This window comes from Dermacentor variabilis, chromosome 1, assembly GCF_050947875.1.
Source record: "Dermacentor variabilis isolate Ectoservices chromosome 1, ASM5094787v1, whole genome shotgun sequence".
Taxonomy (NCBI): Eukaryota; Metazoa; Arthropoda; class Arachnida; order Ixodida; family Ixodidae; genus Dermacentor; species Dermacentor variabilis.
The window spans coordinates 7,532,610-7,549,945 of record NC_134568.1 but is presented as its reverse complement, the minus strand read 5'-3'; the positions used below and the strand labels follow the sequence as shown (position 1 = coordinate 7,549,945).

The following is a 17,336-nucleotide window of genomic DNA, read 5'->3' as shown; positions in this document are numbered from 1 at the left end:
GATCACTTTTGACATTAATGCAATTAAGATTCAAGCAATGTAGCGACAGCACGGTGCAGTCGACGACACGTTTATTTATTATTTATAGTGGTCACTTTGATATTTAGGTTATCGGTTATATACAGTCTGCAGCATGAGCCCACGTTGCTATGATAAATATTATTAGCTGCTTCTCTCTGTGATCGTGTTTTTGGCGCTAAAGTTATTATTATTCGACATGCATCTAAATCCCCATATCAAGTACAAGTTTACTGTAACGCTCACTCTACAGGAGCGGTCATGACTATGAGGTCATGACAACAAACGCATGACAATGAGGTAGTGACGACGATGAAATTACCAAAAACGAACGACTTCAGTTGAAGAACAAAGGCGGTGTGACGAAGATGGCCTGGCGACAATGGGTTGACGATTCTGAAATGACGACGATGGGATAACGACAACTGCATGATACTATGGCATGGGGAGAATCAGGTGACGATGAATGTGTGATGACGAGGGCGTAAGAAAAACTGCGCGACGACGACTGTAGGACGGCGATGGCGGGGCGACGGCGGCGAGGCAATGACTCTATTGCATTTGAGCGGGAAAACAAAATTTAGCTACTTCAGGGTAAGCGAAATTTTTATTTAGAACTTCGCTAGAAAAGAAAAATTATGCGGATCGAACGCGCTGTGGCAATCAGTGCAACCTAACCTTTCTGTTCTCGTTACTTTGAGTGACAATAACTAGCGGCGATGTTGACGGCGAATGTTTATTTCCTTCAACGTTTAGTGCATTGCGGCAGTGGTGACTTGAAGTTAAGCGTCAGCTTGCGTGCACCGCTGCGTTATAATGCAAAAACGTTAAGCCCCGGTGTGGCAGAAAATACAGCGTTAGAGTCCGGCGTCCAGCGTCGAGTGTCATTTCGACAAAACGTATTTCGAAACACGTATAAACAGGTTCTCCATGTGGCGCAAGGATGTTGTAGTACTAATTGAATATCTCAAGCTAAAATACGTAGAAAAATAGTAAAGTATGGCGTACACACAACCTATCGACATGACAGCGTCGAATTAGTTTGAATATACGATAAAACGTGTTTCTGTTAACCAAAAACTCAAACAAACCCTTTTTCCAGCGTTTCTCCCAATCAGAGACCGGCCACGGCGTCCGCCATTTGCGCACGCCGGCGCACGCAAATCTTGGAGGTCATGGAGCGGCGCGCCCGGCTCCTTGCAAAGCCTCCAGATGGCGCTTGCCTCCGCCACAACGCAGCCCACGCAAGAAGCCGCGTCTCTACCAGAAAACCCGCCTTCGTGCATGGCGTTGGCCGCTAGCGTGCATCGGTAAACATTACGGTTCATTCGCTGGAGTTGCTGCGAAGCGTGAGAAGCAGTCGGGGATTTTTGAATGCTATCGCGTTCCACTCTTAAAGGTGCAGCTTAGGGTCCTGCAAATTTTTGTCTACGTAGTACACAGAACATGCAACGAGACGTGTTTGGTTGCGGCGTTTTTGTACACGATTATTTGTAACTTCCGAGAAGCTTAGTATTGTGGTTGCCTCACACGACACAGCATACCTTAGCAAAAGTGTTTAAATTTAATTGAATTATGGTACTGTACTTGCCAAAACCGCAACCGCATAATGAGGCGCGCCGTAGTGGCGGACTCCGGATTAATTTTGAATCTCTGGGGCTCTTTAACGGGCACCTGAATCTAAGTACACTGGCGTTTTTGTATTTCGCGTCAATCGAAATGTGGCTGCCATGGTAGGGAGCGAACCCGCGACGCTGAGCAATGCCGTAGCCGCAAAGCTACAGCGGTGAACACAGAAGTGTTGATTTTGATGTGCGACCGGTTCAGTAGTGTAGCGTAGATGCTACGGCGGTATAATGCTGCTTTGCGGCTACACGCCGTGAGTTAGTTGTCCACTTACCCAATTTGAACGGGGTTCATTTTCAGAAAGAGCAGAAACCGTACTTTCAACTTAAATTTATTCAATTTGTTTCCCAACAAATGTCATGTCTAGTAGTAGCATTTCCTCGCCTTCTCGCGCTGCCTTTCCCTCTCCTGCCCTCTTCCCTTCTATAGGAACTGTGAGCGAGGAGTGGCAAGGATGTCATTCACTCGTTCCGCGAGTGCATCGGTTCTACCCATTGTCTGCTTCCTCTGCCCCCTCCTCTCTACCATTCTATCTACCCGCCTTCTAGACCCTTGCACGTTAGTAGAATGATAAGCGCCACACTTTCTACAATGCTGTTGCGTGGGGTCACGTATAATTAGAGCCGCCAAGAGGGTATTGTGGCGACGCTGAGGGAGCTGAAGGGGTTATGGTGCGCATGCAACGTGATGGAAACGTCCAAAGTTCTCGCGTCGTCTCTCTTCTTTGCAGCGTTCCTGCTTTTGGGAATGACAGAAGCCGCAGACCCATCTACTACACGTTCGGTTTTTATTGGAACGGTAAAGTAAAAGAAGAAGGAAAGCATGCGCCAGTATCGTTAAGAAGCATTCTTTGTCTTCGCTTATATGCATCTCCAACATCTTCCCGTCAGAAAAAAAGGTTAGTTTGAAGCCTCCAAGCGGTAGAGATGCTGCACAGTCCGACGTACTTTTTTCCGTCAGACCCTTTTAAGAGACATAGACGAACATTATTGTCACGACCAGGAAATGTCTCTTTGATTACAGCCAGGTCCCAGAAAGTCTTTGAGTTTTTTCGTCCATAATAAGGATGGTGTCTTCTACTTTTGCTTCACTGAAAGAAGTGCCATTGACGTAGCGAGGTGACTGTAGCTACCAAATATATTGATTGTTTGCGCCATCTCTTCTAGAAGACATCGAGACAAGCTTGTCTTCATCTTCGCCATCTCTTTATTCATCCTTTCTAGAATTTGACTCCTTCCGCATTATTTTGGTCAGAAATGGAGATTAACCTTCGGCTAATCAGTAAATGAGCTGGTGTGAGTGGTGGCTCTTCCAGGTAAGTCGATATTCTTGTGAATCGTCTGGTGTTGACCAGTGACTAAATTTCTGTGAATACAGTCTGTAATTCAAGGAAATTCAGGAAAGTTTCCTTCAAAGCTTTTCGAAGCGTTGTCTTGTCTGTGCGTATAAATCGTTCCCAGAAACCGCCCTAGCATGTTGAAGGTTCTGCTATAAACTTCCACTTAATTCTGTGTTCTCTGAAGCACTGCAGCACACGTTCGTCTCGAACTGACTGCCAGATTCCTTTAAATTTGTTTCATACTCTTTTGAAGGCGACACAGTTGTCGGAATACACTGTCCTGCAGACACCTCGTCTTGCTTCTTGCTGTGAACCATCTCAATGCATCTAAATAGTCTGCCGTACAGAGGCTGCATAGAAGTTCTTGGTGAATTTCCTGTAGAACAGCGCAAGTAAACATAACAATATATGCTACCACTAAGGTGGAAGTACACGCGCGGTAGTACATTGCACCTACAAAGTCTATACCCATAGTGGAACACGGTTCGCATTCTATCACTATATTTTTGGGCAGAGTTGCAAACGGTTCACTCAATGGTTTAGCTGTAAATCTTCTGCACACGCTGCAGTGGCCAATAATTTTTTGACCATTTGTCTACCTCTAGTGATCCAGTAGCTCTGTCTTAAATAAGTTAGTGTGTGAAGAATTCCATTGTATAGAAGGCGTCGGTGTTCTCTTTCTATGACTTGTTTGGTGAATTGTTGCTCTGCAGAAAGAACAATAGGATGCTTCTCGTTGTTTGTGAATTCTGAATTATGAAGCCTTCCGCTCCCTCTGGTCCACTTGTCTTCATCTTTTCAAGGAGCAAATTTCATTAGGGTAGTATTAGAAGCATAACTTTCGCCAAACGCAATTTCTTGTATCTTAGATATCAAAAATTTATCTGCTCTTTCTGCCTCAATCGTTAACAGTAGCCCTGTTATCCTTGCGTCCGGATGCCATGCATTTTGAACGAAGGGGAATATCCAAGCAGTGCTGTTCATACTTTTGGTAAGATTGTTAATGCAGGAGAGGTCGAGCAAAGGAGTTGTATTCTCGGTTGTCACCTGTAATATTCTTGTTTGTTCTCCAGATTACTCAGGAACCTTGAACATTTCCGCTGGCCAAAACAAGGCTTTCTTAACCAGCCACTCCGATCCATTGCAAGAAAGTGTGCTTTCTTGAAGACACTTCCCTGTTAGGCTACATGTTAGTAAACCTGCTGGGTTGTGTTTTGGTTGACAGTATCGGCATGGACTTGGTAAACTCAGGGCTTGTATTTCCTTGACGCTGTTCGAGACAAAAGGCTTTCATTTATCAGACTCTGAGTCTATCTACCCAAGAAAGGGTGTTGAGTCACACCATAAGTGCGTTTCGTAGTCTGTCGATGTGCCTCTATGCACAATCTGTATGAACGTGCTGCCGTCAGAGCTGCCTACAGCTCTATTCGTGGAAGCGTTAACTCTTTGAGCAGTGCGACACTTGATTTCACTATCACCAGTTTTGTTGTTACTTCTGAATTCTTTGCCTCTGTTCGTGCATAAACGGCAGCTCCATATGCCAATGTGCTCGCATCTGAAAAAACATGGAAGGTTGGTTTGTTCGACTGTTCTGCAGTAGCGATTATACGTGGGACACGTATCATGTTCAAAAGACGAAGATATTTGCACCATCTTGCCTAACAGTCACAAATTTAAACTGGAAGAAGGTCATCCCAATGCAGCTTTTCTTCCACCACTGTTCGAAAATTAATTTGGCTTTCACTGGGAACGGCGAAAGAAAGCCGTAAGGGTCACAAATCTGAGCTGCTGTATTTACCACATTCATTTTTCTCTTTGCCCTGGATACCACGAGTTGCATAATTTCGGAGGTGTTAGACAAGTACATATGATGATCCGGTAACCACAGAACTCTTAATATTTTCTTGGTTTTAGAAACGGTTAACCAAATATCGTCGTTAATGTCTGTTTCTCTTTCTTTACTTAGATATTGCATGCTTGTGAAATTCGTTGTCCATTTACGCAGGTGCATTCACTTTTAATTGATGACTTTAGTTGCATTATTGCATACCAACAAAGCTGTCTCCATCGTGTTTGCTCCTGCCACAAAGTTGTCGACATAAAACTGGTGCTTTAGTCTTCTCGTCATCGCCTGATCATCTCCCTTCCTATTCTGAAAGTCGTGATGAAGCGTGGAATTAGGAAGAAACGGACTTGATGCGACCTTGAATGGTACAAGATTCATCCTGCATATGGCTTGTCTTCGTAATTCTTCTCTTTGCTTCAAGAGACTTCCGTGCCAAAAATACTGAAGTGCATTGCTGTCAACTTTAGCAAGATGAATTTGCAAAAAAGCTTTTCCAATGTAAGCTGTAACTGCAATGTTGTAGGTTCGAAACGTTAAAAGAAGTTCGATTACCAATGAATTAAAATTTGGTCCTGCATGCAAAACATCATTTAAGACAGTCTTCCATGTCTGCTAGAAGAGGCGTCAAACACAATTCGTGTCGTTATTGTTTCTCTTTTGTTGTTGATAACTGTCCTGTGTGGTAAGTGGTAAAGAGGCCCGGTACCATCGTTAATAGCTTACTTCTACCGCAAAGCCATTTTCTTCATAGTCTAGTATTGCTTTTTCATATCATGTCAATAACTATTCGTCCTTGAGAAGTCTTCGGGTCAGCTTAATAAATCTGTCATTTGCTTCTCTTACATTGATGTCTAGTTCATCAGCGTTATCCTTCCGAGGAAAGCGAACTACGTAACTCCCGTCAATTTTTTTACAATTATTTTAAATTCTTGGATAACTATATCTGACGATGGTAGTTTCCTTTTCGGGTAGTATTCCCATATGTCCCACAACCGAAACGCTTCCAAGTGTATTGAAATGTCTTCATGAAGGCTGCAGATTCGCACAAGGACGTTGTTCACAGTAGTAGTGTAAGTTCTTCTGGCACTTTCAGAACTTTCGGCAGGACCCTGCAAAGTCCAGCCAAACAATATTTCTATGGCAGTCAATCTATTATTTAGTCTTCTGATTTTTCCAGTAGCAACCTGCCAATAGTAGTCAGATTCAATAACAACATGTATATTGCCATTGATGTCGTTCATGTAGGCATCATCTGCAAGTTGGAGACTGGTGTCTATTTAATGAAGCGTTGAGTTGGGCAGCTAGGATGATGTGCCGTTACAACTATTAGGGATATCTAGCGCCTCCACTCTGATCGGCCTTCTGTCATATCGGCTGTTTAAAAAAAAGTTCCGCACGTCTCAGTAACTTGGGAGAGGACGAAACTTCGCCAAATGAAGACAAGGTCATGTTCTCTTCTCCTGCAATTTTTGCATTTCAGTTTTCTCGACATGTGTTCGGTGACGAATATACGTTGACTTCCCCGTTCATAAGGCAACGCATCTGGCACTGATTGCATGAGCTCTGACCACAAAGTTCAGCCGTTTGTAACCAGATCACCTGATAACTTTCGGGAAGCGCGCTTGAGACTTGCACATCATTCACTGCTTTCTGCTCTAAGTCACTCTGAGGCTTTTAGGACTAAGGCTCACAAAAAATACGTGAAATAGCTTCCTTGACATAAGCCACAACGTAAGAACCTTGCGGTTTTACACTCTTTTGCGAAGTGATATTTCTTACAGCACCGAAAGCTTTTCTTCCTTCTCTTGTAGGGGCATCTCTCTGTCACAATTCGTAAACGAATGTTGATCTGACTCGATGAAAACACAAGCTTCCTTGTGACGTTCAAAGGTTGTCGTTAACGCAGCAGCTGAGGTGACACGGCATAAAGTAAATTCTGTATTCTTTGCCTTGAATTCCTTCTGGCATAAACATCTCTGAGCAATTTGAAAAGCTTCTTCTCTGCTATTCACTTCCCTCTTCAAAAAAGACGAAATCTCAGAAAAAAGCTTTACTTATGTCTACGTTGTTGGACTTGTTTTGGCCATAGCAAATCATAATTTCCAGTGGTAGATATCTTTCTACCACAACTTTCAACAGGGTGCTGTACTCTTCCTGCTTTACATCTAGGGCCTCAAGACCTCGAACAGTCTTGAATATTTCATCATAAAGAAGTCGCAAGGAAATTACGTTGTCAGCGGAAACCACAGGCTTTAACTGAAGCAGTCGACTCATGTGATCGCTCACGGCAACTTTCTTGCGTCCCAAACGTTCTTTTAGCAAGTCTACAGCAATTTCATGATTGCTATCTGTCAATGATATGCCACTTATGCTGCCTTCTGCCTTGCCAACAAGGTAGCTCTTCAAATACTTAAATTTATCAACTTTGGAGAGATGCGCATTTTTTGTGTATGGAACACTCGTACCAATCGCAAAAAGAGCGGCTTTTGAATACTTCCATCAAATTTGTTGATTTCCAATTTCGGAAGTTAGACAGTAGGTCTAAATTGCCTGTTCTGTGCACGAGTTTCGCAATCACTGCTTGGTCCAAGCGCTTCAGTATCGCTTATTGACCTTTGCATTTCTTCTATGCGTCTGATAACTTTAGACTTCGCCAAACATATAGACATTTGGTAGTTGCCCATGCTTTCGAGTTCCGATTCAAATTGCTCGTCCTTTACCGATTCTTGACTTGTGCTAATTCTCGTAGAGCTGCTTCTTTATTTAGAGCGTTTGAGTTGTCCAGCAGCTCACCGGCAGTCGCTGACGCAGATGAGATCAGCGAGGTGAGGTAGTTGATGATTTTTCGTCACGCCGGCCCAGAGTGCACTCCGCTTCCTCTTATGGCGATCTATTATTGCATAGGCACAATCATCGAATCGGTTGCGATACAACGCCCATGCTATCGCAATGCTCCGCAGCATCCCCCCTTCCGATGCTATGGAATATGTGGCATAATAGCACTGTGGTAATTCAAGGTCGGCGCCATTCTTCGGTAGCATTTGACATTGGGCTTTTTCATCACCACTTCAGGCTGTCAAGTAGTAGTGAGGGGGCGCTTTTTGTTGCCCTTTTAACAGTCGATATCATAGCTGCGTTGACTTCTTGGTAGGCGCAAATGGATGGGTGGGAGTTGCCCCATGGAAAAAGTCTAATTAACGCCTTTGCTCCTGTTGAGGCGTAATACGAAGCAAAAAAAAAGAATTGCAAACAAAGGCTCACGCAAGGATGTGGTTGCAAAGCTTATGGCAAGATGCTGACCTTACGTAGTGAATAACACGTTTTTTTTTTCATTTGGTCAGAGATCTTGACAGGTTCCTGAACTAGACATTTACAGACCATGAAAGCTGCTCTTTTACTCCCTTTGACTAATAAGGCTGCTACAGTGCACGTTTGCAGTACTTCACCTTTTCGGAAGAGTTATTATGGTTCCGTTTGTAAGCTACGTGGCTGATTGTAGGATGCAATATTGCCATAAAGGAAGCTACGCTACACGAGGGACCGTCTTTATAGACCTACAGAGCTTTGGCATAGAGGCAGCCATAGGTGAATATTTTATGCCTAGCACTCATAACCAGTTTACAGTCACAATGTACTCATAAAAACAATATTGATTTTTCTGCAGAAAATGTTCGACAGTGAATAAAAAACATTTCTCGACGACACTTCTCAACGGTACGCATGTTTGACGTCAACAATGGCATTGTACTTTCTCGTATTTATAGGGTTTCCTGAACAACAAATTATCAATATTTGCTAGGTTGGGTTAGTTTCATAAATCAATGTTGAATGTACTTGTTTTATAAAGCAATGTTGAAAGCAGTTGTTTAATAAAGCAATGTTGAATGTAGAATGTCAGTGTATGCAATGTTGGAATTGTACAGGGCTCTTTTTCTGGGTTTATTGAGATACAGCTTACCCGTACTGACCAACACATGCCAGACAAATCTTCGTACTCTACAGGCTATTCAAGCTCGGGCTCTCAGGGTCAGTCTTGATTTGCCAAAATGCACATCGACAGTAGCGTCTATTGCGATCACCCGGGACCAACCCATGCGAACACACATTGCGGTGAAAGTGCTGTGAGAGTGCACATTAGGAACGTGCCCGTTCCTACAATCTGCAGCACTACCGTCAGAAAGGCCGCAGGCATCGTTTTGTACTACGGTTTCGAACTATTACACCTGCCTTGCATCAGGCTTCACCCCCGCAACTAAGCCATCAATTCATCCATGGTGTTTGGCTCGACCTGCAGTGCACCTCATCGCACCAGGAATCAGGAAAAAATCTGAGCTGTCATCACCTGCTCTTAAACAACTAATTCTGCTCCTTTTGCACGAGAAGTACGCTGACCACGTACATACTTATACTGATGGATCGGGAACTCTCCAGTGTTACTCTGGAGCCGTGGTTTTCCCAGCGAAAGCCACGACCATCAGTTTCAAGATATTTCATCCAACGACACCGATGGCTGTGGAACTTACAGCTCTTCGCGCGGCACTTCGTCTCGTCAGCCAAAAACAACCTCGAAGATGGTCAATATTCAGTGACTCGAAGGCAGCACTGCAGTCTTTGCTATCAGCCCTGCGGCGTGAAACACACGAAGAACTTGTATTCGAGATTAGAGAACTAATCCATACCTTGGTTAAGAAAGGACACCACGTGACATTTCAGTGGCTTCCAAAACACTGCGGCGTCATAGGGAACGAACACGCCTATAACGCTGCCCGGTAGGCTCTTCAAGGGGACAAAGAGGAGCCGATACCATTATCAAGGACAGATGCCGCTAGAAAACTTCGAATGCTCAGCCGTTATATCACATTCTCCTTGTGGAATGCAGGAAGTTTTTAAAACAACCGGCTGCACAACCTATATTCCTCTCTACGCCTTTGCATTCCAGCTCGACTCTGCTGTCGCGAAGCTACTATGCTTTGTCGAATATGGCTAGGGGTGGCCTTCAGCAATTCTTTTGCTTTCCGAATCGGATGGGCCGAAGACGCCACGTGTGATGACTGTGGTAACAAGGAGACTCTTCAACACATATGTGACTGTCCTCGCTGTAGTTTACAGAGACGATCACTCGCAATCGCGATAGCGCGCTTTGACCAAAGACCTCTAACAGAGGAACTCATTTTAAGATGCCGCCATCGCAAGCCATCGCAGCAGAGGGCGACGAAGGCACTGTAGCAGTTTTAAAGGTAACAGAATTGTACAAGCGACTGTAGCCTGAATAGATGTTTATAGTGCTGCAAGTGCAACTGTGCTGTGCGGTGACAGTATGCGGCGACAGCAACGGACTGTGATTGCATGTCTGTGCTCCTCTCTTTCTTTATCTCTACTTTGTTATCACTTTACGTCCCCCTCCCCTCTCTCCCCAGCGTAGGGTAGCAAACGGGATCCTCCCCTCTGCTTAACCTCCCTGCCTTCCCCCTTTCCTTTGTCTCTCTTTCTCTCTCTTAACAACAAACAATTCGTTGCAATCATGCAAATGTCGTCTTATTTATCACATCACCGCTAACTCGCATAAGCAACTGAAGGTTGACTTAACCGCCGGTCTTTTATTTTTGTTCTGTTTTGTTAAGTTTTTAGACCGCAGCTCATAGGCGCACGTTTCTGCGTTGAGCGTCGGCGTCCTCTGCGTAACCGAGTGAACGAACACAGCGAAGGATGAAAGAGCGAACGCGGAGCGCAGCGGCGGGTGAAGGACAGCGATAGCGAATAGAGCGCGAGGAGGAAAACGAAGGAGGATGGTACGTCGAAAGCATGGGAAGAAAAGCGTAGTGCCACGCAAGACGGGCTCTGCAGCGACGGCTACTACGAGATTGCGCCAGAGTAGCCCGCTGTCGCCTGTATACCGGTGACGCCATCGATAAGGCATGCGGTGAGTGCGTGCGCCAATACCAGTTATTGAAACAAACCGCTACGTGAGTGGAGGCTGCTTTGCGGTGGCTGCTGTGAATCAAGCCTACGCGTCACCCACGCTCTGCCTCTTGTGATTTCCCGATTATCGAGGCAGTCGTGCCAGACTTGGCTCGGTTTGCAACGTGCCCCACGAGACAGGATAGTCCGCGCCAGCCAATTTATCGCGAAATAAAATTCGTGCAGAGCTACACTCAAATTTCGAATTAGGGAGTATTGAAATGGTTGAAGAATTTCTTTTGTTTCTTTTCTGCCTGCCGTACTCTCCTGAGGAAGATGGGCGAGGTCAGATATAACTAAATTGTTACGGGCTTGATTTCATACAAAGATATCCAGGCTATTGCATATTCAGCAATATTGCAATTCAGCTATATGCAGATATCCAGCATATAGCTATTGAAGCATTCTGCATAGAATTGCCATTCTCTCAGCTCACATGCAGCTTTGCACTCTATGAAGTCACGGTTAAATTTTGTTTTGCGCGCAGAAACTAGACGCCCATGGAATGGCTAGGCAGGGCATCAGCCGCAGATATTGAAGCCAGTTACTTGGGCAACCATGATTAATAAGATCAGGGATATTCTCGTGTAATTTTTCATCTGCAAAATGTCGGTTCCTGTTTTGCGGGAGAAGAGACGCATATCGAGGTTACCTTTGTGTAAAGGAAACAATTACACGCAGTTCACCATCACACAAACAAAAAATCCTTAGAAAACTTGATGAAATAATCGGTGGCATGAATGTAGTACACTAGTTAAAAACAGGGATATGGTGGCTCACAAAGACTGGCCTACGTTTCGATAGGTGCGCCCATTTGTGTAAAAGGAGATCTTGTTATCCAAAGCAGGTAAGTAATAAAAAGGAATAAGAAGCTTCAGAAAGGCTGCCCTACGTTTCGATAGGTGGGTCAGTATTTGTCGAACGCAGCCTTGTCATCCTTGGTAGCTCAGTTAACTAACATGCCTTGGCTGACAAGACCGCCTCAGACAAAGATAAACCCACCTATCGAAACAGAGGCCAGCCTTTCTGTGGTACTTTATCTGTTTTCGATACTAAACTGCCAAGTATGATAAGACCACCTTTGACAAAGATAAGTGCACCCATCGAATTGTAGGCCAGCCTTTCTGAGGCATTCCTGTTTGTAACTTTTGTAGCACAGTGTGCTGCTCCATAGCTCGGCCCCCCTTTTGAAGGTGACGTGAATATCTCTACTCAAAAAGTGTAAACATGCATTCCAAGTTTTACGTGATCTACTTAATTGCGCTTCGCTTTAATCGGCAAATAAAAACTACTTTTTTTTTCAAGCAGACTAAGTAGTTGGGCTTGTTGGTTGAACATACTGAAATGCTACAGCGCAGGAACCGACGGAGACAAAGGATGCACACAAGGAACACAGACACACCGCTGTATCTGTGTACTTTGTGTGCCTCTTTTGTCTCTGTCGGGTCCCGTGGCATAGCCTTCCACTCTTATTTTTCGCCTTGTATGACAAGGGGAAAAACGAAAAAAGGGGATATTTTTCGAAATTATGTATTATTTTCGTGCTCTCATGCCTCTTCCATCGAGTGACACGTCTCTTCGATCAAGTGAAGTGCAGTTGATATTCAACATATCGTCTAGTGCTCTCATTTGATTTTTTTTTGTTGCTTCAGGTGATAGTGCATTGACGACGTGCTACTGCGGTCAAAAGTATACGAGTCTCCTGTTTTCTGATGAACCAATATATTTCCGCAGCGTCGGAGTGCGGCGAGGTAATCAGAATTCGCATCTGTAATGGTGTAGCTTATGCGAACACCATTAGACTCTACGATATTACTAGCTAAACAAACAGCTTTTTCGACATTCAATATCCACGCTTCATAAACTTTTCACTTCGATTGTACAAAGTCACTCAGATTGAGAGACCGTTTTGTAAAGGTAATTGCTTTGAGTTGTTGCATTCCCACACAAAGATACTCATGCTGCTTTAAATATGACTGCTCGGCATTTTTTTCTATTTACTGTTATTGTGTTGCAGTGTATTAAGTTATCTAAGTGTTTACACATTGACTGCTTGAATTGAAAGTTAAGTTAGGTCATCAGGTCAAGACTAGGCACTGCTTCAGAATAGAAATTCCTTTTAACCCCAAAATTATTACAATTGAGGTTGAGAAGCTCCCAGCCAACAGAAAACCTCAAATTTTAACGGTGTGATGGATAAGTACCTGATGACTTTTAGTCAACGCTTAGGTGTACAAAGCCTGGTCCAGTTTAGGGCTATTCAAGTGGTCCGTGCGGATGCCGGGATATTTCGTGCATTGATAACTTTGGTATCCTAATCCGCGAATAGAACTGTTCAGCTTCAGAAACTGCATACTTTCCCCTCGCTTCAACGTCTGTGAATTCTAAGCAGATTTGGCCATGCGATAGGTAACTGAGGCGTACCTACCATACATAATATGACAAGATTGTCAAATACACAAAGTATCGAATGGGTTCCTACACAGTGGACATTCAAACCCAGGAGTGTTACGAAAGTTTCTGCTGAACTGAGTTTTCTTCGATGAATTGGTCTAAACAAGGTAGTAATACATTTTTGAAGTTTTTCGCGTCGCTGAATCTACATCAGAAAGATGTGATGTTCGATTCCGATGCTTCCTAACCAAAATGAACAGCAAATGAGCGATCAATCCTTGCCGGACAATCGAAATAATTTGGTAAAAATCACTCCCAACTTACCAGCGCTGTCAGGTCTTCGTGCTCTCTCCATACGGTGGTGAAATAGGATTCAAAGTTGACATCAGGAATAACTGCGCCCTTGACACATGACTTCACGACGCCATCCTCAATGATCACGGAAACCTTGGAGTTTAAGTGTTCAATTACGGATGTACTTGACGCCCCTGGTGAGGAAGCTTGCAATGACATTTTTTTCTGTATGATGTATAAGCTGAAACGTTTTGCTTTAGCAGTTCTCTTCAGAAAGCAGCAGGTGAACAGAGCTCAACTGACACCCTGATACACGCAAGAAAGCCTCGCCTTTTAAGAGCTGGAACGGGTGGTGGATGCACTATACAGATGACACGTCAGACGCAGCTAATTACCTGCAGTTTCAAACATCCCACCGGCCAACCTATAGTTTACTTTGAGCTAATGAGCGTGCCGCAGTTGCCAGCCATGTATCTTCAATATTACCGGCTGTCGCTGTCCTCGTACATAATTTTTTGACGTTCAAAAATTCAAAAACCTTAATTTGATCCACAGTCTCATTAGGGGAGTCAAATAAAAAACAAATAGGTTCACTGATAAAGCGTACCAAACATGCGTTACACTGCATAAGCCCTGATTTCTAACTATCTATACATAGATAACATCGCCACCCTACAGCTACCGTTGCCCGCCAGTCAGCGCACAGGCTCCAAAGAGATGTCAAACCCACATGTGCATTTGAAGTCTGTTAACAGAATAATGATAAACTGTCCTAATCATGGCATCTATAATCTGCAAACATAACTGTGCCTATCTTATTATTTTCAAATACCGGGGAAAATCACTTTGCACAACTTTTGAACTCTAATGGTCGATAACTTGATTCGAACTGAAGGGATTTTGTGTCTAATTGCATTTTATTTTCGTCACTGCACCTTGTGCATGCCAAAAAGTTTGACGTGCTCGTTTTTTCACGCCAATTAGTAGCGAGCCATTGAAATGAAGGCCACAAAGTTGCACCAAAAGCAGAGTACAACCAGACAGCAGCAATTACAAGGACGACTACGCTGTCTTCTAAGTAAAAAAAAATCATGGTGCTGATATCTCTTCCTGATGATACATATACATGTGCCACAAAATCTGTCTGAAGTGCCCTTAACAATTGTATTGCCTGGGGAACACCTACGCTACATAATAAAAAGAAATGCGCATAAACTTGAGAAACTGAAACCGCTTTTTCTTCTTCAAAGGCACCTTTGTCTCAGCTCAAAGCAGAGAACGTTGTCTACTTACATAGTGACAACTGGTAGCTGGACATTCCAGAGCTGTAAATGTTGCTTCTTTGTCGTCGCATGAACGTGCTTAAGTGCGTAAGCACAAAGTACGTAGTGTATTCACAGAATGTTTTCCAATACAGAAGAAGGAACAGTGCCTATCTGAAATCAGCGCAAAGTGCCTTACTAACATAAAACGCAAGCGCACACCAGTACTTTAGGATGCACATCACTGTAGAACCGGAAACGGGAAACGCAAACGCATGCGGGAAACGAAACGCAAGGAAATCGTAAGCGTACGTGGCGCCATGTGGTCGTAAGTTAACACCTACGCAAGTCAATATAATCTCATGCACAACTTAGCTAACCTTCCTTTTAACAAGACTCATCATTAAGGCTGTGTTTTACCGTAGGTACACGGCGAAGCATTTAGCGTGCCAAAATATTGCGTTTCTATAACTACGTACGAAATTCGCGCAAAATATTCACATTGCAGCAGCTCTTGCTTGCCGATTCACAAACCCCAGCTGCCGTCACATCGCTTGGATAGAAGTGCATTACAACTTAAATATAAGTGTACAGAAAAAACAGAGTTTGACACTTGTTTGACATCTTCGTTTTAAAACAGGCGTATGAACTTTTGTAATGTGCGACGCTGTTTGGACAAGGGAAAAAAATCAACGTGATGTGACAATCTACAGTGACGTGGCAGCTGGGCACACTGCGTGGAAAAGTACGCCTCATCTGTTTCGTATGTATGCGGAGTCAAGAGAGGTCTATTTTTTCTTCACTTCTGTGTTTATTTGTGTGTTGATTCTGGATATGTAGGAATAACAGTTCTGGATATAAAGGAATGGCATTTACAGCGGCCTGAAAGATGTTCTATGGTCGTATATATATATATATATATATATAAAGGAGAAGAAAACCGATGGTCCTGATTTTTATTAGTCATATACTAAGAAACCAACAAACACTGGCACCGAGGACAACATAGGGGAAATTACTTATGCGTAATAAGTGAAGTAAAGACAGGATAAATCGATGGTAATGAAAGTGGATGAAAAAACAACCTGCCGCAGGTGGGGAGCGACTGCACAACCTTCGCATTTCGCGTGCGATGCTCTACCACGATGCTCTCTCTCTCTCTTTCTCTCTCTCTCTCTCTCTCTCTCTCTATATATATATATATATATATATATATATATATATATATATATATATATACATATATATATATATATATTGTCCGGTACGAGTGTGTGCCATTGTGCAGAAAAGAACGTTGGGAGGTGAAGAGGAGGTTGAAGTGTCTCGAAGATCGGTGGATGATGTTACGTTGGCCACTGAGCTACAACCTTGTCACTGTATATATTGTAAATACATATATTTTCTCCACGTAACATTTTGGTGGAGGTGCGGGGTAACCTCACCACGAGCCGGTCCTCGATCTTCGCAGCAGGCGTCACATCGCTTCCGCTGTTATGGGTACTGACGCTGTCTCCACCGCTCAGACACTAGCGGAAGTAGTGATAACTCAGCTACGTCACCCGGGAATCTTCATCGGCACTGACAAGGTCGACGTCGAAGACTGGCTGACGTCGCATGAGCGCATGATTCGCATGAGTTAAGGACAACAAGTGGGACGCCACACTTTTGCTGGCCAACGTGATCTTTTACTTGGGAGCAACCGCGAAGGTACGGTTCGAGACGCATGAAGCCGACATTAGAAGCGGGGACCTCTGCAAAGGAAAGCTACGCGATACTTTCGGAAGACCTTTGGGGCGTCAAATGGAGGCCAAGCAAGAGCTAAAATCTCGTGCCCAGACATCAACCGAATTGTATGTCGCGTATATTCAAGACGTTCTGGCTCTCTGCCGTAAAGCGGACGCGGACATGCTGGAGGCCGATAAGGTTGGACACATCTTGAAGGGCATCGCGGACGGCGCTTTCAACCTCCTGCTTTGCAGGAACTGCTCAATGGTTGAATCCATCATTAAGGTATCCCGGAATTTTGAGCAAGCGAACAGCAAACGCATCGTACAACGCTTCCACCGACTTCCGAACACGACTACCACTTCCTCCTGCAACGACCCTCTCGCGTCGCATCCGCCTACAACGCCAAGCTTGACACAGGTCATTCGTCGCGAACTTGGGGATATGGCTCTAAATTGTCACTGTCCCCACGCATGACAACATGACCATCTCGCTCATTAAAGCTGTTGTCCGCCAAGAAATTGCAAACATGCATGGACATCCAGGCTGCCGTCCGCCCACGTCCCACCCCTACCGCTCCTGTCATTGCCTCTGCTGCACCTCGACAGTCGTTCCCGAATCGACATCGGAACCCCTCTGGGTGGCGAACACCAGATGACAGGCCAATTCGCTTAGCATGCTCCCGGGTCGGTCACATATGCCGCCACTGCCGTAGGAGCCGCTGGTACTCCTCACCTCGACTATATGCTGATCACCGCTTCTACCGACACCCTAGGCCTCTGTCGCCCCTCTCTTAACCATATCATACCGGCCTTCCGCCTCGGGGACATACCGCTAGCCGCTCGCCCTCGCCGCCACGCAGTCAGTCCCG

At 44.4% G+C, this 17,336-nt stretch overlaps 1 protein-coding gene across 1 annotated transcript in view; it reads right to left on the bottom strand.

Moving 5' to 3' along the window:
- Positions 1-15,265, bottom strand: part of LOC142569993 (uncharacterized) — a 175,346-nt gene extending 160,081 nt beyond the window's left edge. Inside the window, exons 1-2 of the mRNA XM_075678636.1 lie at positions 14,769-15,265; positions 13,506-13,669 (exon numbers count right to left, since the gene is read on the bottom strand). Coding sequence (XP_075534751.1) covers positions 13,506-13,669; positions 14,769-14,829 — 225 coding nt within the window. The 5' untranslated portion in view covers positions 14,830-15,265. The remainder of the gene's footprint in view (positions 1-13,505; positions 13,670-14,768) is intronic.
- Positions 15,266-17,336: the final 2,071 nt, after the last annotated feature.